The following is a 20,405-nucleotide window of genomic DNA, read 5'->3' as shown; positions in this document are numbered from 1 at the left end:
AGCACAGCAATTACAGCTCATGTATCAAACATGAGCTGCTTTTGTTTTGAAAACATGTCAGTCCAGAGCAGTGAAACTCCTGACTTTAAGGCCGGGATTTTTATCGGCACTAATCAGATTTTCTCTTGCTGAGAAAACAACACCGTGGCAAATGAGGGAAAGAGACGGAAAGACATTGGGATTTGCTGGGTCAAGTGAGCCAAATCAGAGAGAAGTGGTGAGTTGAAAAGATGAGCAAGAATATCTGATGTTTATAAAAATGGGGTTGGCAGTGAGGGGGAGGTGAGGAGGATTCAGCAGACGGGGTTATTCCCTGTGTAAATATGCCTTATGTAAAGCTTTTAATAGATTTCCTGAGGGTTTTAAGAGCAAACCTTTTTTCCACCTGGTCTCCTCCTCACTGCTCCTGTTTTGAAATAAAAAAATAAAAAAGCTGCTACCAAAAAAATCTCTGATTATTCAAACACAAAAATCCCTGTGTAGTTCTGGTGAAGCCAGGGGCTGTGGAGCTGGCTTCCTGTGAGGGGTGCATGGGTATAATTGGCTCTATCTTGAGGATGACAGCTCTGTGCAAGGTCTGTCTGTGCTAAGCTCACCCCGTCATCCCTTCACTTTACTCCTGTTATGTGTTGTGCCTTTTCCCCTTGAAGTGTTGCGTCTGTCCCTCTCAAAGCCTTCAGCCACTACCCCTAAATTTATCCATTCTTCCCTCTGACCTCTTTATTTCTGCTCCTCTTTCTCCCCCATCTCTGTCTATGTGACATGCATGCCTGTACTCTCTGTCTCTAGCTGTCCTGAGCTCAGCTGTTGGCTGACACTTCCTTCTGCCTTCTCGCTCCATCTCATTTGGTCTCCTCCCTGAGTCCTCATTTCATACTAGGGATGAAGATGAATTGTGACATATAAACAGTTTGTTTTAAGATGGTTTCTCATGGGTGTGGCTCTTTTATTTTTAAAGTAGTTGTGTGTGGATGTGGAGTGTGACAAATGGGTTTCTAAATGGAACAACTTCCTCTGCCTTTCTTTCCTATTCACTTCCATTTGCTGTCCTCCATTCTGTAATCCAAAATACACTGACAGACGAGGCCTCTGATCCACCAACAAAAGGTATCAAGAGTCATAATTCACTGCACTTAAACCCAAAATTTTTTTTACCAGCAATTCTAACTTCTAGCGCAACATTAAGGGAAATGTTCAGATCAAACAAACACTGTATGCCAATCATATCTTTCTGTTTTATTTATTTGTGGTTGCTTGTTTCAGTCAGCTTAGACATGTGCATCTGTGGTGGGCTGACACAGAAAACATGTCACAAAGTGGCTTTTTCTCTGTAGCCTAAATGCTAAAAAGTCAGGATGTAGACAGGTTGGTTCATATTCAGCATCACATGTAGCGCTTTATGTTATTGATGAACTAGCCTGAAGGATAAAGATATTTTCACTAAAACTCATTTTCTATGCTTACAAAATAACAACCCCATTGTGCATTTCTGCCAATCCAGCGCACATCATATAGTTGTAGTTTAAAACAAATGCACAGAATAAACAATTAGTTGAATTATTTATCATTTTAGAATATTTATATTTGCACGTTTTTTCTTTGGCAAAAATCACATCTATGCATCTTCCAGGTGAAGTGCACTGTCCCAAACTGTGGTTTCTGCTGCCTTCAGTGGAAGGATAAACCTTGTGTGAGTGCGTTAAGATATTGATTCAGAAATATAACATCACAAATGTTCGTCAGGTTATAAAAAGGATCAAATTTCTATTTAAACCATTCACAAACTTTTGATTTAAATTACATTAAAATAATAAACTGTATAAAACATGGCCGTAGTCTCCTAGACGTCACCCATCTGTTTCTGAAACAGAAAATGAAGCACATCAACTATCGCGGCCATATTGGTAGTGGCAAGGGCTTTGCCTACAGCTATAGGGCGCCTGTCTGTCACGTGACCTGAGCTGTGCCTCTGATTGGGCAAGCTCGCAATCATAATAACCTTTGAACGGCCGAGTTAGAGAAAAATTCACTCCCCGTACAGTGTGTGCTGATAGCAAAATCAGTGACTGAGACAGGAGACATTTTTTGAACCAGGCAGTAAATAGGTTAATATCTGCTTTGAAACAGCTTTTTTTGGCTTGGTGTGTATGTGACTTCTGGTACTTCCAGAGCCAGCCTCAAGTGGACACTCGAGAAACAGCAGATTTTAGCACTTCCACATTGTCTCATATTCTTCGAACTGAGGTTTCCACTTGATTAAAACCAATAGGAAGCTCTTAAACAATGATGATAATCATTTATAAATAATGTCAGTGTTCCTTAACCAGGGCCTCTGGTGTTGGTGCACTAATATACAGTAAATATGATATAGGTCAGCTAGTACTGTGTTGATCTTTTTACTATGTGATTTTGTCCTTGTTAGGCCACCGTATCAACTTCCTGCTCTCTTCTACCACAGGTAACAACAACACAACTGCACTTTTAAATGTCGCTTTAACAAACTTACAGACAGCAAAAACAGCTTTTTAGACTACTACAGGGTGTTTTTGTTTGTGGTGCACTTGATTGCAATTTGCTGCACGTTGTACTGTCTATGCAAACCTGCGTATTCACACAGAATAAAAGTTTTTTTTTTTTTTTTTTTTTTTTTTAAATAAAGATAATCATTGCCTTTCATTTGCTACTGACTGCTGTCAAGGTTTTAGACAACGCTGGTCAAGTGAAGCAAAACAATTTTGAAGAAAAAAACCTAAAGGTCAAGATCATGAAATATGTTTCATTGCATTCATTTCATTTCTCAATTAAGACACTAATAAGAATTGCTTCCTTGTTATAATCAACTTAAAATAGACTCAAACCAGTCTGTTTGACTGCAGACTGAATGTAATAAGGAGTCCGACCTTGCAGCAGTTGCTGGTTTGGTTCCTGGCCAACACTCTTTGCTGCATACAAACCCCACTATTCCTAACATTCCCCTGAGCTTTCCTATCTGATATAAACATCCTGCAAGTAATGCATGATTTTTACAATACTGTGATATTTAGTCACATTTCAAAAATCTTAGTGTTCATCAGTCTCTCTGAAGCAGGAGTCCTTTTATTCTCTCCTATCTGTTTGTTCACCCAGCTTCATCCACCCTCATCACACTCCAGATGAAGGCTGCTATACACTGTTAAGCTGCCACAGTTTCAAAGCAGCAGAGCACCTATAGCTCTGACTGACATTAAATAAAGGGGGAGGAGTGAACAATGGATGCCATCTGTCAAAGATGATCAGAGAGGATAGCAAAGTCAGGATTGGGAGAATGATAGGTGCACAGAAAGAAGGCTGAGCGAGGAAAAATCAGGACAACTGGAGTAAAACAGTGTAAAGTAAGCTGCTTCACACAGCACTTTTACATCTGTCTCCTTCCAACCACATTTCTCCACATAGCCTCTTCTCTGCGAGCTCGTCTTTGCATACCTCCATCCACACTGCTCCACAATGTCTCCTCTCCCCCTCGCCCATCTGGTCGCACTATTAAACAGAGCACATATCAGACCTTCCCTTTTCTCCCCCTCTCCTCCCCCTCCTGCAAGATGCCGTCTCCTTTTTCTCAAAAATCTGGTGCAGCCTTCTGCGCTCCTGCTGGAAAGAAGGCGCTGACAAATGGCCGCTTGAAGCAGTCACTGACGAGCAATTGCACTGACTGACACCGTGAATCCCCCTTTGGATAAGAGAAGTGAGACATGATGTTCCCAACAAGGATGGGGGATACGAAATACTCAGCCCACTTCTTTAGAGGTTTTACAATGGGAGAGGCTGCATTAAAGCTGACTGTACACACTTGTGCTGTACTGCATTTTTAGCTGCTGAAATTAAAGCGCTGAACAAACGATCAAATGCCTTTTATCACATACGAGATACTTCCTGTCACAGTGGCGAAACGGTGTTTTGTTTGAACACACTTCTCATAGGATCTAAGGGAGATCAGAGGGCATTTGGAGTGTGTCCCAAACTGATCTCATCTCTTTGTGCCCATTAGTCATTCAAGTAAGAGGACAGAAAAGAAAGCAAGACAAGCAGGTAGGCAGAGGGAGAAAAAGCAGATTCAAAGGTGCAGAGGTTTTGAAGAGATTATGTGCAAAGAGATAATGAGAACTCATTTCACACAGAGGAGAGCAGAATAAAAATGGAAGATAAGGTTCATATGATCTAGATTCCAGCCTCATCAACTACTGTAATGAGGGTTTGTATAATCTGCCATCTGTCCTACAATTACATGTCGTCATTCATGCCAGGGATATAACATGAGGGGGATGGATGCAGAGAATATGTAGGAGTAATGAACGTGAGAAGGAGAAAAGAGGACAAAAGAAGAGATTTTTTTTTCTTATCTGGCACAAACTGTCCATCACTCACACGACTGCAATCACATTCATGCCTCCTGTTTGTTTGTTGCGCTGTGTGTGATAGATGGATGGAAAAGGGAAAAACAGACTGAGGGAACAATGAGGAAAGACAAATATCTCACTTCATCGTCTCTCCTGTCCTCCTCCAGTCTGGATGAAGAAATAGTGAAAGTGGGAGTCCTCCTCCAGCTCCTCACTACATGTGTTTTCTTTCTGAGTGAGGGGCCAGCTGTGATACTTGATCCAACCTTTGTCATGTGTCTGTCTGTTTTCTCACCCTTCTCTGAAAGAAAATGCTGTTCAAATATCTGGGAAAAATTCTTTTTTTTGTGTGTTTTTTAGCAGATATACTCTTAAAATACGGACTGACGAAATCGAATAACAGGGCTCATGACATTTCAAAAGAGGGGCTGAAGCTTATCTGTCATCAGGCGACAGGCAGGACACACCCTGAACACCAGCCTATCACTGGGCTAACGTAGAGATGGACAACCATTCACAAACTCACACCTGTAGGCAATTTAAAGAGATATATAATTCTGATTTCCAACATACAGGGAAATTAAAAAGGAAGATATTTAGAAACAATCATATGACATTTCGTGAAAAAATGATAGACTCAAAATTAAATTAATTCCTCATTATCAAACTATTGCTCTGGGCAGTGATGTCATTTAGCTGCTGTAAGTCCTTTTGAATTTTCTACACACATGATAAACATCATGTCTGTTCAATCATTTTTTACCACACTCTTTTTATTGAGTTTTTGGCCCTTAAAAAAAGTTTTTTTCCATTTGTTGGAATGAATATGTGCATCCTGGCATTGGCAAGCCATGTACCTAACAAAAAAAAAAAAAACTTACAATGAGGATAACAAAGGCCAATGACACATACAACAAAATATATAAGAAGATAAAAAATATATGAGGAAAAAGAGGGATTAGAATTGAGAAAATTGATTGAAAAAGGTGAAAAATAAAAGGAATCATAAGAACAATGACCATAATACTAATAAGAAATATACACACACATAAATACATACATACATACATACATACATACATACATACATACATACATACATACATACATACAAGAGTGAAATAAAAAAGCATTTAAACATGAATGAACAAATAGATAATGATGAATGAATGAATGAATGAATTAATTAATTAATTAGCGATTAGCGACTTTCTATACACTTTATTAGCTAACAAGATAAAATGAGGAAAAAAATAGCTTGTTATCGATTACTTTAATTTTAACCTGAGTACAGTGTTAGTTAAGAGTTAATGGGGGAATAAAGAGGCAAGAGTGGGGTAAAATCGTGGTGCCTTTTGAGTTAAGTGGAAAAAAAATCTTCGACACAAAGATCTCATCTTTCTGACAGCAGCAGCTCTTGACATTACCTTTCTCTGGAATCCTGGTCTTATTTCAGCTTCTAGTCCCTGGTCTAATCCTTTACACAACCATAAATTAATCTATGCACTCAAAATGTATATATCCAAAGTTTTCTCAAAATGTAGAATACTATTTTTAGGACATACTTTTGAAAGATTGTGGTGGTAATCAAATAAGCTCAACAAGTCTTCTTCTGCAGGGACCCTTTAAATATTTCAAATCCAGAAGAACTGTGAGGCAGCGTCTGTTCCTGCAGCTGCTTTTTTTTAAAATCTCTCTCTCACTGCTAATGTTTTAGAAGTCATTCATCATACAGTGGTGTGGAGCTCTCAGCCAACAGCCCACAGGACTGGACCAATACACAGCAGGACCGAGTGACATTGCTGTTCTCTCCTCTTCTCTCTTTCTGCATCAGACATAAATAAAACCTGTGCATTGCTATAAAACACCAAAAAGAATTGAAAAACATCATCACTGTCAGAGTAGTTCAGTTATAAGGTAATAGGTGGAGTTAACAGGCAAGATGAAGCACACTTATTACAACTAACAAAAAAATCCAGCTCTTTTATGTCATGTGAGGGTGTAGATATGTTGTGATTTTGAGCAGAACCACTGTGAGACATCAAAAAATAAAATTTTGATTTAAAATAGCTAAGGTACATATATTTTAGCTTCATTATGGACAAAACAACCACATTTCATGCAAGTTCACTGTAATATCTATGGTAGTCCTTGACCACATAGCAGCACATTGCTGACTGCAGGGCTATTGAAGCCACACTCCCTTCATGCACTTCATCATGCCCACAGCACAAAATCATTAAAGCACCACCTGAGGACAACATTAAGTCAGTTAGTTTAAATAGAAGAATTAGTTAACACTTTATAAACTATTAAGCATTAGTTAAGCATTAATCATTCATCCATTTTTTGAAATATTTATCCTGTTCAGGGTCGAGGGTGGCTAGAGCCTATCCCAGCTGTCATTGGACAAGAGGCGGGGTACACCCTGGACTGGTCGCCAGTCAATCACAGGGCTGACACAAACAGACAGACAACCATTTATGCACACACTCACACCTATGGACAATTAAGAGTGTTCAATTAACCCGATGAGCATGTTTTTAGACTGTGGGAGGAAGCCGGAGTACCCGGAGAGAACCCATGCATGCACGGGGAGAACATGCAAACTCCACACAGAAAGGCTCAACAGCCAAGCTGGGAATCAAACCAGTGACCTTCTTGCTGTGAGGCTGCAACACTAACTGTTGCGCCACCATGCAGCCCTTAGTTAGCATTAATAAATATTAAATTCATAATTAAGAATGACTTTTTTCCTAACATTAATAATTATTAATGAATAGTTAATAAATACAAATATAAAAGTTTTACTCATAATCAAGAGGCACATTGTGCAAGGAGTAGTAAATACTTATTTCATTATTTACAAAGCATTTTCCCCCATATTATTACTCATTAATTAAGCAATTTTTTATATAATTATAAATGCTTTACTCATCATCAAGAAGCATATTTGTAAAGGATTTGTAATTCCCGAATTCATCACCTATAAAGTATTTTTCCTACATTATTACTTAATGGTATTGAGTTTGCAAACAAGATGATAAATGTGTCACCCTTCATTAATGACCTCATCTATAATTTTACTAATGATTGTATTTTTCTGCTTTGATGAAAACAGCAGTTATAAATTAATTATTACTTCATTCACAAAACAGTTCTCCAAGATTATTTATTTAGGAATGATTAGTAGTTTGTAAGATCATTTTAGTGTATGTAATCATTTATATCATGTTTATGTTGCCCTCACAAATTTACTATTCAGGCATATACAAATGCTTGGTGAATGTAAGTAGATGATTTAAAAATGTACAAAATCCTTTTCTAATCTATGTCCTATAACCACTTAAAACACATTAATTCATTAATTCAGGAACATGAAAAGCAGTGACTACTCATTAATCAAGTACTGTGCGTGAGCTCATCTAAAGCGAGTGATGGCTTATGAAACATTTATAAATGTGATGTAAATTTAAAAGCTGACATTATCCTTCAGTCATCTCAGCATATATATATATTTTTTTCTCTGAAAAGATTCCTTCTCTCTGTACTCTGGTTAAAAATAACTCCACTGAATTTTTCATTGCTTAATATCTGGAATTGATGATGGATTTTGATCATAGAGTCACTCTCACGTAAGGTCACAATAACTGGACAAGGGCATGGTCATTTCTCCAAAGCAGCACTGTATCTTGATTCAAACACTCCAGTTATCAGATCAGCCAAACCTAGGATTTAAATTTCATTGATGTTGGACTCCAAATTTAGTAGCTGGTTTAAGAAAAGAAATCCTGAACGTCCCTCTGATATCAAATTCAGCATGACTTCAGCATCACTAATCCCTCTTAGCATCACTCTCTCTGCTCTTGACTAAATAAAAAATGTTCATTATGCTGAAATTCTCTTTGGATCCATGTCAGCTCTGCTCCAAATGATAGTTTATCCTGCCATGCTTGAGTCCTCAGAAAAGCAGACATGCTTTCTCCCTCCTTCTCTCTTTCTCTGCGATCTTTATCCCACATCCGTTTCCTTGTCATGCTGGTGTCCTTGACAGTGAGGAAGTCCACGCCACAGCAGTTTGATATGCTAATCCTACTCACTTTTGGATTAAATTAACAGCTGTAAATCCTCTTTTATCTCATACAGGGGCTTGCAACAACCTGCTTGAACCAGGAGTCATGGGAAATATTCTAAAAATACCCAGATTTACTTCTCTGTTTCTCTGTTTCTCTGGGTGCATTCATTAGAGAGGAAAAAGTAAGGTCCAGATTTTTTTTATTTTGCCTGTCTAAATTGTTCTGGATGCCCGTGTGACCTCTGCCAGACTATGACAGCCACCATATGGCACTGCTCTACCTCCACTAGCCTGAGTCTACGCCTCAGACCTCTGCCATCTTGGCCGTGCATCAGGAACACAAGTTAGTGCTGGTAATTAGGACAGATAGCTGGTGAGCGAAGCGGATGAAAACCGGCTGCGCTCCATGATCTCTGACAGATTTGGCATTGGCTTGACGTGGCAGAAGTCTGAGGGATAAAAGAGGAGGAGGTTTTTGAGCATGTTTACAGAGATTTTTGAAATGATGCTGAATCTTCAGGAAAGTCAAAGAAACTAAGTGACATGCTGCTTTATGAGTGGGCTGGAAATGAGTCAGAGAAGTGGCGTGTTGACTTCTTCAAGTGAACTTTGATGCTAGTCGTGTCTAATGTAGTGTAAAATGTGGAAGGGGAGGATGCTGCAAAATTTATTTCCCTTTTCAGGCAAGCTTCACTTTTCCAATCCAAACCATAAATAAGAAATTATGTTTGGTCAGTAAAATCACGCCAGTGTCTTTTGGTGCAAACGCATCCTGTAGTTTAATAGTTTTCACTTCAAAATAAAAAACAAGAGGACATGGAAAATCAGGGTTTTCAAGACCAATTTCCTCACTGAGATCAGGCCATGAAACCCATTTACATTCGTGCAATTAGTCTACATGGTTCAGATTCCGAGTTTGGCTGCAGGCCTAGCTCGGCTGTTTCATATCAATGTGACTCCTCATTTCCTAAGTAGTGCATTTTGAATTATGCCAAAAGCATCATCCACAGATTCATGCAGGCCATTCAGTATTCAGGCATCGGGTGGTTTTAGGCCAGATGAGATTAAAAACAGATATGTTCCACATATGGCAGCTCAAAACCCAATACATTCTAGCACTTAATTCAAACAGATGGGGGTGTAATTTTTGTAATTACATGGCTGAGTTAAATATTTGTTTCTATTTGGTCACTACCTGATCAGCAGTTGTCCATTAATTCCATGCATCAATAACTCCTGCTGTTAAAAAAGAGGATGGCTCTAGAAGTCCATGAAGAGGTAGGAACATTCATGGTGATCTGCCCATTTTTCAAAGGGGGAATATAATTATGTGAACAGCCATGTTAAAAAAAAAAAAGTTTGATCTCAATTATTCTCTTCCTTGTTTCAAAGTGCTGTGTGACCAAAAGTATCAGGGACCAAAAAATTTAAGTTCAACAAAAAGCGAGGAGACAAAATCTAAAAGCCTATGTAAGGATCGACTGGTGCTCCAGCTAAAATAGCAACCCTGTTATTTGGAGACTTCTAGCAGGATTCATGACTTTGGGATATCAATAAAGACTGAAACAAGGGTATATTTTAACATCATAAGAAAAAAATTGTTAAAATCCATTCTCAAGAACCCGTTCTCTTTAACAGCTTTGCTCAACTTGACAACCAGCAGCACATTCAGGTAAAGGTCACCGGAGGAAAATAACAGCTATTAGGCTTGTTTGAGCCTGAAAGGTAACAACAACCCATACAATGACCCATAATGTAATAAACAATGTTATAAAACTTAAAATGTAATACTTTGTTACATTTTGGGTCAGTTATTACATTATAAGTTTTATAACATTTTTTAAAATTACATTTTGGTCGTTGTTACATTTCAGGCTCTCACACAAAAAGATAGTTACTGAGGTGCCATTGGCTTAGTGGTTTTACTGTGCACATCATATGTAGACTACAGTCCTCATTGCAGCAGTTGCTGGTTTGTCTCATTTTCAGCTGTGCTATCAAACTAATTTAAAATGCCACAAGAAATTACTTTGACAACATCAACAACAACAACAACTAGGGGTGTCCTGATCATGTTTTTTTTGTGCTCCCGATCCGATTCCGATTTTTTATTTGGAGTATCTTCCGATCCCGATAATTCCCGATCCAATCTTTCAGCAATGCATTGAAGAAAGAGAAAAGAAAAAACACTCCTACAAGTTGTCCTTTGAGTTTTTTTAAATGAAGGTATCATTCTAGCCAACATGGATATAGCTTTTTTTCTCCACTTAGAGCAGCATTGAATCAATAAATTAAAAATACAGCTTCTCTGTGCTATTATACACATTTTAATTAAAAACAAGAACTAAGGCCCCAGGCTTTTTCCGATTCCCTCTCCCCCGATCTCTGATCGTTAAAAAATGCCTCAATCAGCCCCAATTCCAATCACATGATTGGATCGGGACATCCCTAACAACAACAACAAGAAACAACAAAAAGATTACCAAGAAGTTATGTATTAAGTTAAGTATAATACATTTTATATCACAGGCCTTAAACAGTCGTAGACCTTTGGAAACCATACCAGGATTGAGACTTTTTCAACTGGTGGATCAACCACCCCAGAACTAAATGTTGGCCTTGGTTCCTGCTGTAGACATGAACAGAATTCCTCAAAAGGTCACGAGTTTCTGGGAAAAAGCACCCATCACTGTTCAGGAATTGTTTTTTATGACTTACCTGTTTTGACTATTTGAAAGTAGAGAGTTATGCATGTTTGTAAGGTGTTTTGACTGACAGGTAGAGATGATGTAGCTAAGGACTGATAATTGGAAGGAAATATCATGGTCTGACAGTGATGAGGCAGAAAAACACCACCAGGCTGATTCATGTGGTCTTATTCATCATGTTTTCTCATGAGAAATCTTCAGTTTCATCTGAGTAACAACAGCCCAAGAAAGCAGAATTAAAGTAACAAAAAAATGCTCAAATTTTGAGTTTAATTGATTATTTCACCAGTATTAATGTTCATTTTGTCAAGCAAGTAGCTGTGTAGTTAGCAGAACATTGTGGCCACCCATCTAAGGTGAGACGAGACCTGCTCACCCTGTCTGGGATCTAATCCGCTCCAACATCCTGTTCGACATTCTCCTCTCTCATGAGTGCAGTCCGATGAAGTTCGACACAAAGTAAAAGACCTGCTTACAAAACAACCAGCCCACCAAGGAGAGTCTGCTACATAAAAACAACACAAGCTGTGGCATTATCAGGCACATACTGCGTTCAGCGCACCTGTACTTCTGCTTTGTGCAGATTACATTCATAATGCAGAAGCAGCAGGAAAGCTAGAGAAGTGCATAAAAGAAAACCACATAAAAAGTCTGTTCGGCTGCAGTCAGACTGATCCAGCTGAAAATAACTTATGCTACAGTAACTTCATATTATCCATCTCGTTCTGTGTTAGCTTCTCTACGGTTTGCTCCAATTTACACACACTGCGCTGTTCTACAGGGGTAGTTCAACTTTATCCCAGGTAGAGTGCAAGTAATAAATCATATTTAGAAGATTAGGCTGACACACACACACACACACACACACTTGCATACACATGCAAACACATACACAGTCCTCTAATTAAACTCTGCTGAACAGGTTACAAATCTAGAGCTGCTTCTCTTATCACAAATCTGCTGCTTAATTGGCCCGTCTGCTGCTCCCTTTGTCAAAGCCAGTGAGTAAACCACATCAGTGAGTGAGACGAAAAATTAGGATGAGCTAAATCATCTTATAATCTTCACATCATAGTGGCTTTAAAATACAACCTGTTAATGATTTTGCATGAAAAATTATCATTGACTATCTCATTATTCATCATTGTAAACCATAAGGCACATTTCAGTCTTCAGATTTAGGTACCTCTGACAGACTGGTTTTCCTTTAGCCCTCACATATCAGCTCTGTGTCCGCGGACAGCTGAAAGAAATGGGAGGCAGACATCTGCTTCTAAATTATGTTGCACAAAAAGCAAACGCTCAATTATAAAGCAAGTGATGTAGCTGAATTAATAAAACTATTTTCCCAAAGGTCAGTCACGGAGAGAAAGATTGGTGGCTGTTTGTTTGTTATAGTGCCAGGTTTGGCTGATGAGTCACACAAACAGAGAAGCAACTGAAAGACCTTGAGATAATTGTCCTTGTGCCTGACGGAGTAGAATATGGTTAAAAACTGATTATAATTAGGGGAGCAAACTTTTTAGGAACAAAATGGGATAGAAAGTAAATTAGATTACCTCTGGCTTCCATGGCAATTTCTTGTGCCGCTGGCTGAGGAACTTCCGGATGTGGGTGTGGTCTCTGCCATCAGCCCCTCCTGTGATTGGCTCGTCATCCTAGAAGAAAACAACAGATCCTTTGATTCATTTGAAAAAGAAAAGGGTAGAAAAATGAAAAGAAAACACAAATTAGGAGTGTTTGACACCACTGAATCATTCCTTCTTCTTATGCATGAAGGCGTCCATATATTATCAAGGTGACTTGAATGCTTGACATAGATGCATGAATAATACATGGGATAAAGTATCATCATAAAGTGAAACCACAGCCCTTTTAAATTCATGAAGGCACTGAGTAGCAACACAGCGCATTACACAGGGCAGAGAGTACCACACACATTCACAAACACACTGAGAAAACACAAGATTATTCCCCCAGAAGACTACTACTAAGACACAGAGGGATCTCCTCTTCACCATTCACTCCTAATCCAGCGTTTGACTCACCAAAGCCCTAATCGCCAACAAACTCTTACCATCCAACCTGACGGCCAAGATCTCCTCTCTGGGGAGCCTTGAACTCTCCCCTTGATCTGGGATTAAGCCTTGCTGTCCAGCCCTTGCACTACAGGGCTCTTTCTCTGTGGCCAGTTAAGAGGCATGTTAATGTTAATGCTGCAGTGTGACGGGCAGGACAGCAACACAGAGTAAGTTCCTGGCCAGCTACAAGGAGATAAAAAGCTTTCCGGACTCCCAGAGGAGGATGAACTGAGGCCACAGAGCTGCTAAATGAGTGGCAAAGCATCATCCATTTAGCAGGATGTCAAACAGAGGCACACCTCCACAAAAGAAACACACATGGGAGGTTCTCAGCACTCCAGAATAGAGAGGCCATTTTCTGGTAGTCACTGTTGTTTTCATAAGAATCAAAGGAGTAAGAAGGGTATTTTTTAAGAGAAAGAGGAAGAGCTGTCAGATCCCAGGCCTTTGATTACTTTTTTAGCCTCCCAGTGAGAGAGATGAAGGAGGGCAGGGAAGGTAATGATGAAGAAATGCGACAACGGGCTCACCTCATCTCTGACACCAGAGGAGCGTTAAAAGAGCCCAGTGTTTGTGCGTCAGCCACACACTCCAGCACAAGCTCTGTCTGACACACACAAATAAAAATAATCCCTCAAGAACTCAGCGAAGGACTGAGCATTCATGATGTATCAGCTGAAGTCTCAAATGAAACAAAGAGCAGACGAGGACTACAGGACAGAGCAAAGAGGAAATCATGACTCGGTTTAAAAGATGGGAAGATTTTAACACCTGCAACAAAATATCTTTTGACACATGTAACACATATGATGTTAAAATTTCATAATACTAAACTGTCTTTAAGCATGTATATGGCTTTAATATATAATTTAAATTTAAAAGGATTAATTTACAGGATTTATATGCTAACCACATACCAGTATTAGATCAGCAATACATGATACACAGTACCAAACCCCCATGCAAAATAGAATAGAATAGAATAGAATAGAATAGAATAGAATAGAATAGAATAGAATAGAATAGAATAGAATAGAATAGAACTTTATTGCCATTGTAACAAGTACAATGAAATTGAAGTCACAGCAGCAATCAAGAAAACAAAAGTAAGAAAGTGTATAGAAAGTGCAAAAAGGTCCATAAGAAAATAGATGCTGACAGCTTGTCCATCATTGTCCAGTTCAGCCAGCCTCCACCTCCACAGGGTCCAGGACTGAGCTTCTTCAGTCATGCTCCATCTCTGTCTCCTGGATCCTGTCTGCTCACAGCAGGTGAAGCTCTTCCAATGTGTCGTTGGTGTCTGATGTTAGCTGCATTAGCCATGTCTGTGAATAGCATGATGCTACTCTGCCTTCTGGTATTCCCTCTGTTGCTGGGTTAGCACAGCTAGCTCGTCCATCTTATTGGCGATAGATCTTACGTTCCCATTAACGATGGATGGAAGGACAGGCCCATGTCGTCACTTCTTAGCTCACACCTGAGAACCACTATGTCGTCCTCACCTCCTTCTCCTCACCTTGTGGGAAGACATCAGGCCTTACACCAGTTAGCATTGACATGCTACAGACTGCTAACAGCTGAGTTCGCATGTAAACAATGTGTTCATGGTTACACGTGGGATCTCCAGATAAACACAGGAGCAAAAATAGTAAAAATAAAAAAAGTTTGGTGTCCATGACCAACAAATGAATCAAACAAAGTAATGATCCATACTAAATACAAAGATTACGAAAAAAGAGACGAAAAAATTACAGAAGAGAGAGCAAAAGGCAGCCATAGCCAATAGGGCAGCGCCTAGCAAGAATGTCAAATGAGGAAAAACTGATACAAAAAAAGATACCCCACAACCCATATATTCAGTATCTGGTTTGCACAGATTACCCGACATCCAATACACAAGACTCCAACATATAATACTCCATATACAACACAGATTGCTGATGCACAGTAGTTGATATGTGAAACACAATCAGTACATCTGATACCCCGTACCCCAAACCCAAACACTGATATTCACACTGACACCAGATACACAGTTCCCAATGCCTGATGTGCAACTACTGATACATATTACAAGATACTGATACACAATATTTGATATGGGAAAATTGATACCTAATACCTGATACTGAAACATCGTACCCAGTACCTGAAGCCAGATATCTGATACCCTATACAAAGTATGAGATACATGCTACCAAGTGGAAAGATCTGCACACATGGATGTGATGTTTGTACACCCTAATTTTAACACCACTGTTTTTACAGATGGGAAAAGTATTGGGTTAATTGATTTCAAATTATTAATCCCTCACCCTTGGTAAGAGCCAACAGCTGCATAAGAGAGGGCTGGAAGTCCTTGAGGTTTTTGGTGGAAAGTAGAAGACGAAACAGTGGCTGGAATTGTGTTAAAATTCAGAGCATACTACTTGTTGCTTTGTACTTTTGCTCATTTCTATTGTTTAGCCTTTTTTTGGTCTTGAAATTTTCTTCAAGTAATTTTATAATTGTTCTTCCCTTGAATCACATAGGGATGGGTACCTTTTACATTTGAAACGATACGGTACCAATACCCGGTACCTGGCAATTGATATTGGTACTCAACGGTACCAATTTTCAGTACATTTTTGTGTGTTCATGTAGAAATGAATAATAATTTGTTTAATAATAAAATATTAAAGCTTTTCAATTTGACATATTAATTTCTGGAAATATAATGCTTCATGTCCAGCATGGAAAATCATCTATTTTTCAACTCCCTTACAGTCAAAAGGATGCGTTGAGGTACTGAAACATGGTACTGTTTGATTTTATGTGAATCAGTACTGGGTACTAAAGACAGAATTTGGTTGGTACCTACAAAACAACCTAACTTGGTACCTATCCTTAGAGTCACGAGCCTGCACTCTGCATCAAACTACACGATTTTTCCTTAATCAGAATTTATATGCACCTGATCTGTAGTTGGGATTTTGCCTCCTTTCTGAGCCACTTCATCAAGGCCAACTGTACAGGAAATACTAAAAACAATATGGAAGAAAAACTCATATTTGTATCCGCTCAAAAACTGTATTTACTTCACAGCTGTAATTCAAAATGCATGGGAATACTGTGAGTCAGTAAAGATTTTGTACCTTTATCTGAAAATGAGTACTGCATAATAACAAGAATAATAACAAACTTTTCCTCATTAAACTTGCTGTTCTGCGGGCATTTCTGTTTTTAGAAGCTGTATCACTGCAGCCGTTCATTAACACTCTCCATTACTGAGTGCTTTTTTGTGTCTGAGGTGTTGTTTTTGTTGTCACAAACAAGCCTTGGTGTTGCTTTCACGTCTTAAAATTTGGACCTCGGGCTGTAACGCTGCCCTGTAACACTGTGTCTGTGTGCTTACCAGGAGCCAGCCTGATCAACCGAGAGTTTAATGTCCCTCTGTTCAGCCAGCCTCACAGTCGGCTAATCAGCTTTGAGTATTAGAACAGGTGTGATGGCTGTTTGGGTGATAAAGAAAGATTATCCATGTAAGTAAAAGGATTTGTGATCCGTTGTTGCTGATTGTGATTAGAAGAGAAAGAGGATAGAAATAATATGTTGTCAATACTAAAAGAGCAAACTCAGAGTCATTGTTTGCTTGATGTTTTCCCAAAGCGATGGCTCAGCTGGTCTCAGTTCACAGTCTGCTTATCGATGCAATACTTAATGCTACAGTTAAACTCATTGACCCAAGGTTGCACTTCATTCCTCACTAACTGCACTAATTTTTTTTTTTCTGTTGTATCGACGTAACACTTTAGTAAGATGTATAACGTCCGCATTACTTTTAATATTTGCATGACTCATTGCTTTGGAATTACAATCTCTAACTTCTAAGCAGATTTCTCTGGCAGTGGGCCCAGAACTGTGTTATCATGTTGCACTAATAATTAAAGTTGATGCTGAAGGCCTGTCAGATGGCCTTATGTATTAAACATTGCATCAAGGCAAACTGGGAATATCAATCACCCTGATGAGACGGCCTATTTATCATATGTTTACATTGCTGTTTACCTTGTTGACTTCCACTCAAATTGAATGACGAATGGGCTATAAACAAAGTGTGTGTGTGTGTGTGTCTGTAGTGGGAGCAGTGCTTCAGAGACAGAGTGCAGAAGAGGGGCTTTTAATTACGGCTAAGCTAAGTTGTTTCATGTGTGAACACACTGCAGAGTTGTTAATCTCAAAAGGACTGATTGATAGATTAGCTGTCGGATCAGCAAGCTTCTGTCACTGATATCCATCCAACTGTCCCAACAGTGAAAAGATAGATAAATAAAACTCCAGTGGGTGCTGTAGGATAAAAAACAGACTCCCAAAGTACACAATCCAAATGGGTGACCTTGCTGATCCAAGCCAAAAGAAACAGCTGGAGCTAGTGTCCTAGAATACCAATGAGTTTAATTAATCCCCCTTATTGAGCACAAACAAGCACCAGGCTGCGTGTAGGGGGATGAGCAAAAAAAAGTGGGGGAGAAAGAGAAGGATAGAAATGTGTGGCTTGTTTTACAAATATCTCTGTTACAAAAAAGGGAAGAGAAAAATAGTCCAGTCCAAATAGGGTTCAGGCTACAGTCAAGTTTTAAAGCCCCCCAAAGGGTACTGGTGCCTCAATATGACCTAAAAATACAATGTGAACAACAGTGACGGGGTCGAACCTACAAGAATCAGTAGTTTTCCTGACTTCTGCAATAATGTCACCATATTCCTTGGGGCCAGCTGTCGATATTTTGTTTTATGAATAACAGCTAGATTTTCAGCATGTCATTGTAGGAACGTCTGCAATGGAAAAAAATACTGAAGAAACAGTGTATTTGGCAAATGCATAATTGTGGGCAATGTTTCTGGTGTTGCAATATAGACCATGTACTGTATCACATCATATCATAGCTAAGGATGGGTACTGAATTGGGTACTTGTTTAGAACAAAGTACTAATTCACGTAAAATCAAACGGTACTATGATTGGGTACCGTAACACATCCTTGTGACTGTGAGGGAGTGGAAGAGTAGGCGATTTTTCATGCTGGACATGAACACAGCATTGTAATATTGTCTACTGAGAAAAATGTCTTAACTTAAAAAAAAAAAGATTTTAGCATTATTACAACTTTTATTTTTACTAACACATTAAGCACATACAAAATTACAGAAAATTGGTACTGCTGAGTAGATAGATAGATAGATAGATAGATAGATAGATAGATAGATAGATAGATAGATAGATAGATAGATAGATAGATAGATAGATAGATAGATAGATAGATAGATAGATAGATAGATAGAAAGAGTGCCTTACAATTGGTGCAACATTAAAACTACAACATACAAATATTGATTGCCAGGTACTGAGCATCGGTACTAGGGGTGGGTAAAAATATTGATGAATCATTGCATCAAAGTTTTTCCTTGCCCAATTCAATATCGATTCAGCAAATCCTCTGAATCAATTAATCTCCTGGCAAGTTAGGGGGTTATTTTCATTGTATGGACGAGGGCCACCAGAGACCAAACAACAACAAAAATGGCAGCCAAAGCAGCAGCAGCAGCATAAAGCCAGATCCTCCGGAAGTCTGACGTTTGGGTTGTTTTTTGCTCCAAAACTTGAGGTGACATACCACATATGTTCACATGGGGCGTGAAAATCAATAATAAAAGCATTTAAATCAATATTGAATCGAATTGAATTCAATTGAATTGAATTAAATCAAATCAATATTGAATCAATCGAATCAAATTGCGACTAACGAATCGAAACCAAATCAAACCGTGAGGTTCTTGGCAATACCAAGCCCTAATTGGTACCACATCATTTTACGCTTTCTCTGTGTTATCTGAGGATGTGATGGTAGCCAACACTTCATATGCAGGAAAAGATCAACAAGGAGACAGGAGCCACCAGTTGACTACAGGGGTCACTAAAGTCGACACAAACCAAAAAATTCTTACAGCAGCTCTTTGTGAGTCTGTAATAGGCAAACTTCTGCCACCCTTCCCTTCTCTTCTTTCTCCCTCATAGTAAAATAGTGGTACAGTCCACTGTCACAGTGTCCATGCACCCATCCATACCCATCTGTACCTGAAATCCAAAATGTGAATCCACCTGCTGGTCACTAAATCAATACCAAACAGTAACTATTATTCCCCTTGATGCAGGTGTTTGGATTTGTCTTTCTCTGTTGTTCCTTTATTTTTGTTGTTGTGACATTGTATTCATCACCATTTTGTATTACCCCATCATTCACTCAACACAAAAAGTCTCTCCAGTATCGCTTCATCCTAGGTCAGCTCTGTTTAGTCAACATATTAAAAGTTCATTTGACGCCACATGCAATGTCAAACTTGATTATGTATAGGAAGTAATAACATTTATCCCCATTTTTCATCCATGTTTACCAACAGCAAGATTTAAAGTATGTTTATTAGTCTTACCATGGTAATAACACAGAAGGCTCACATTTTTCTTCCTGAGTAAACAGTTGCTCCTGGCCACCGGCTGTATATTTTTCATGTTATTAATACATCCAGCAAGAGGGAAACATACCTGCATGACATTTTCTGTTGAGATGACTAATCGCAATGATTCATTGCCAAAAATAAAAGCTGCGAAGGAAAAAAAAAAGCTCTCATATAGTGATGCTGATGTTTCACCATTTCTGTTTTATTTTGATACAGGAAAACTATATTCAGATACATCACATTGTGTGTCAGTCTCTGTTGGATAAGAGTGCGACAGTACATATCACGGTGTACCAGGCATTTCCAATCCATGTGACAAGATGGCACCAGCTGTGATGTATTAGCTGGGACATGTCTACAGGGAAAGAAAAAAAACAAGATAAAAGAAAAGGGTGAAATAAAAGGGGGGGGACTGAAAGAGAGACAGAGAATGAAGACATAAAAAGTGGCAGGCTGGAGACAGTGAAGGAGCAACATAACACAAGCAGATGAACAGAGACGAATACGAAAGAGAATAAAGGTGCCCGATGGAGCAATAAAGTGAAAAGAAGGGTGACTGGAGAGAGGACCTTTGATAGGTAGTACACAGTCTCGTCTTCTGAAATCCCTCCGGCACAGTGAATGTCTCAAGCGACTGCGGACTGTCAGAATATCTTTCTACCTCTCTTAACTGCAAA

At 38.9% G+C, this 20,405-nt stretch overlaps 1 protein-coding gene across 1 annotated transcript in view; it reads right to left on the bottom strand.

Moving 5' to 3' along the window:
- Positions 1–20,405, bottom strand: part of b4galnt4a (beta-1,4-N-acetyl-galactosaminyl transferase 4a) — a 209,132-nt gene that overhangs the window by 85,480 nt on the left and 103,247 nt on the right. The window contains exon 3 of the mRNA XM_074677975.1: positions 12,716–12,814. Within this exon, the coding sequence (XP_074534076.1) occupies positions 12,716–12,814 (99 nt within the window). The remainder of the gene's footprint in view (positions 1–12,715; positions 12,815–20,405) is intronic.

Source organism: Halichoeres trimaculatus, unplaced genomic scaffold (genome assembly GCF_033239565.1).
Source record: "Halichoeres trimaculatus isolate MK-OKI-2021-1 unplaced genomic scaffold, fHalTri1.1 fHalTri1_scaffold_10, whole genome shotgun sequence".
NCBI classification, from domain to species: domain Eukaryota; kingdom Metazoa; phylum Chordata; class Actinopteri; order Labriformes; family Labridae; genus Halichoeres; species Halichoeres trimaculatus.
The sequence above is the reverse complement of the archived record's forward strand: the minus strand, read 5'-3'. Positions and strand labels throughout refer to the sequence as shown.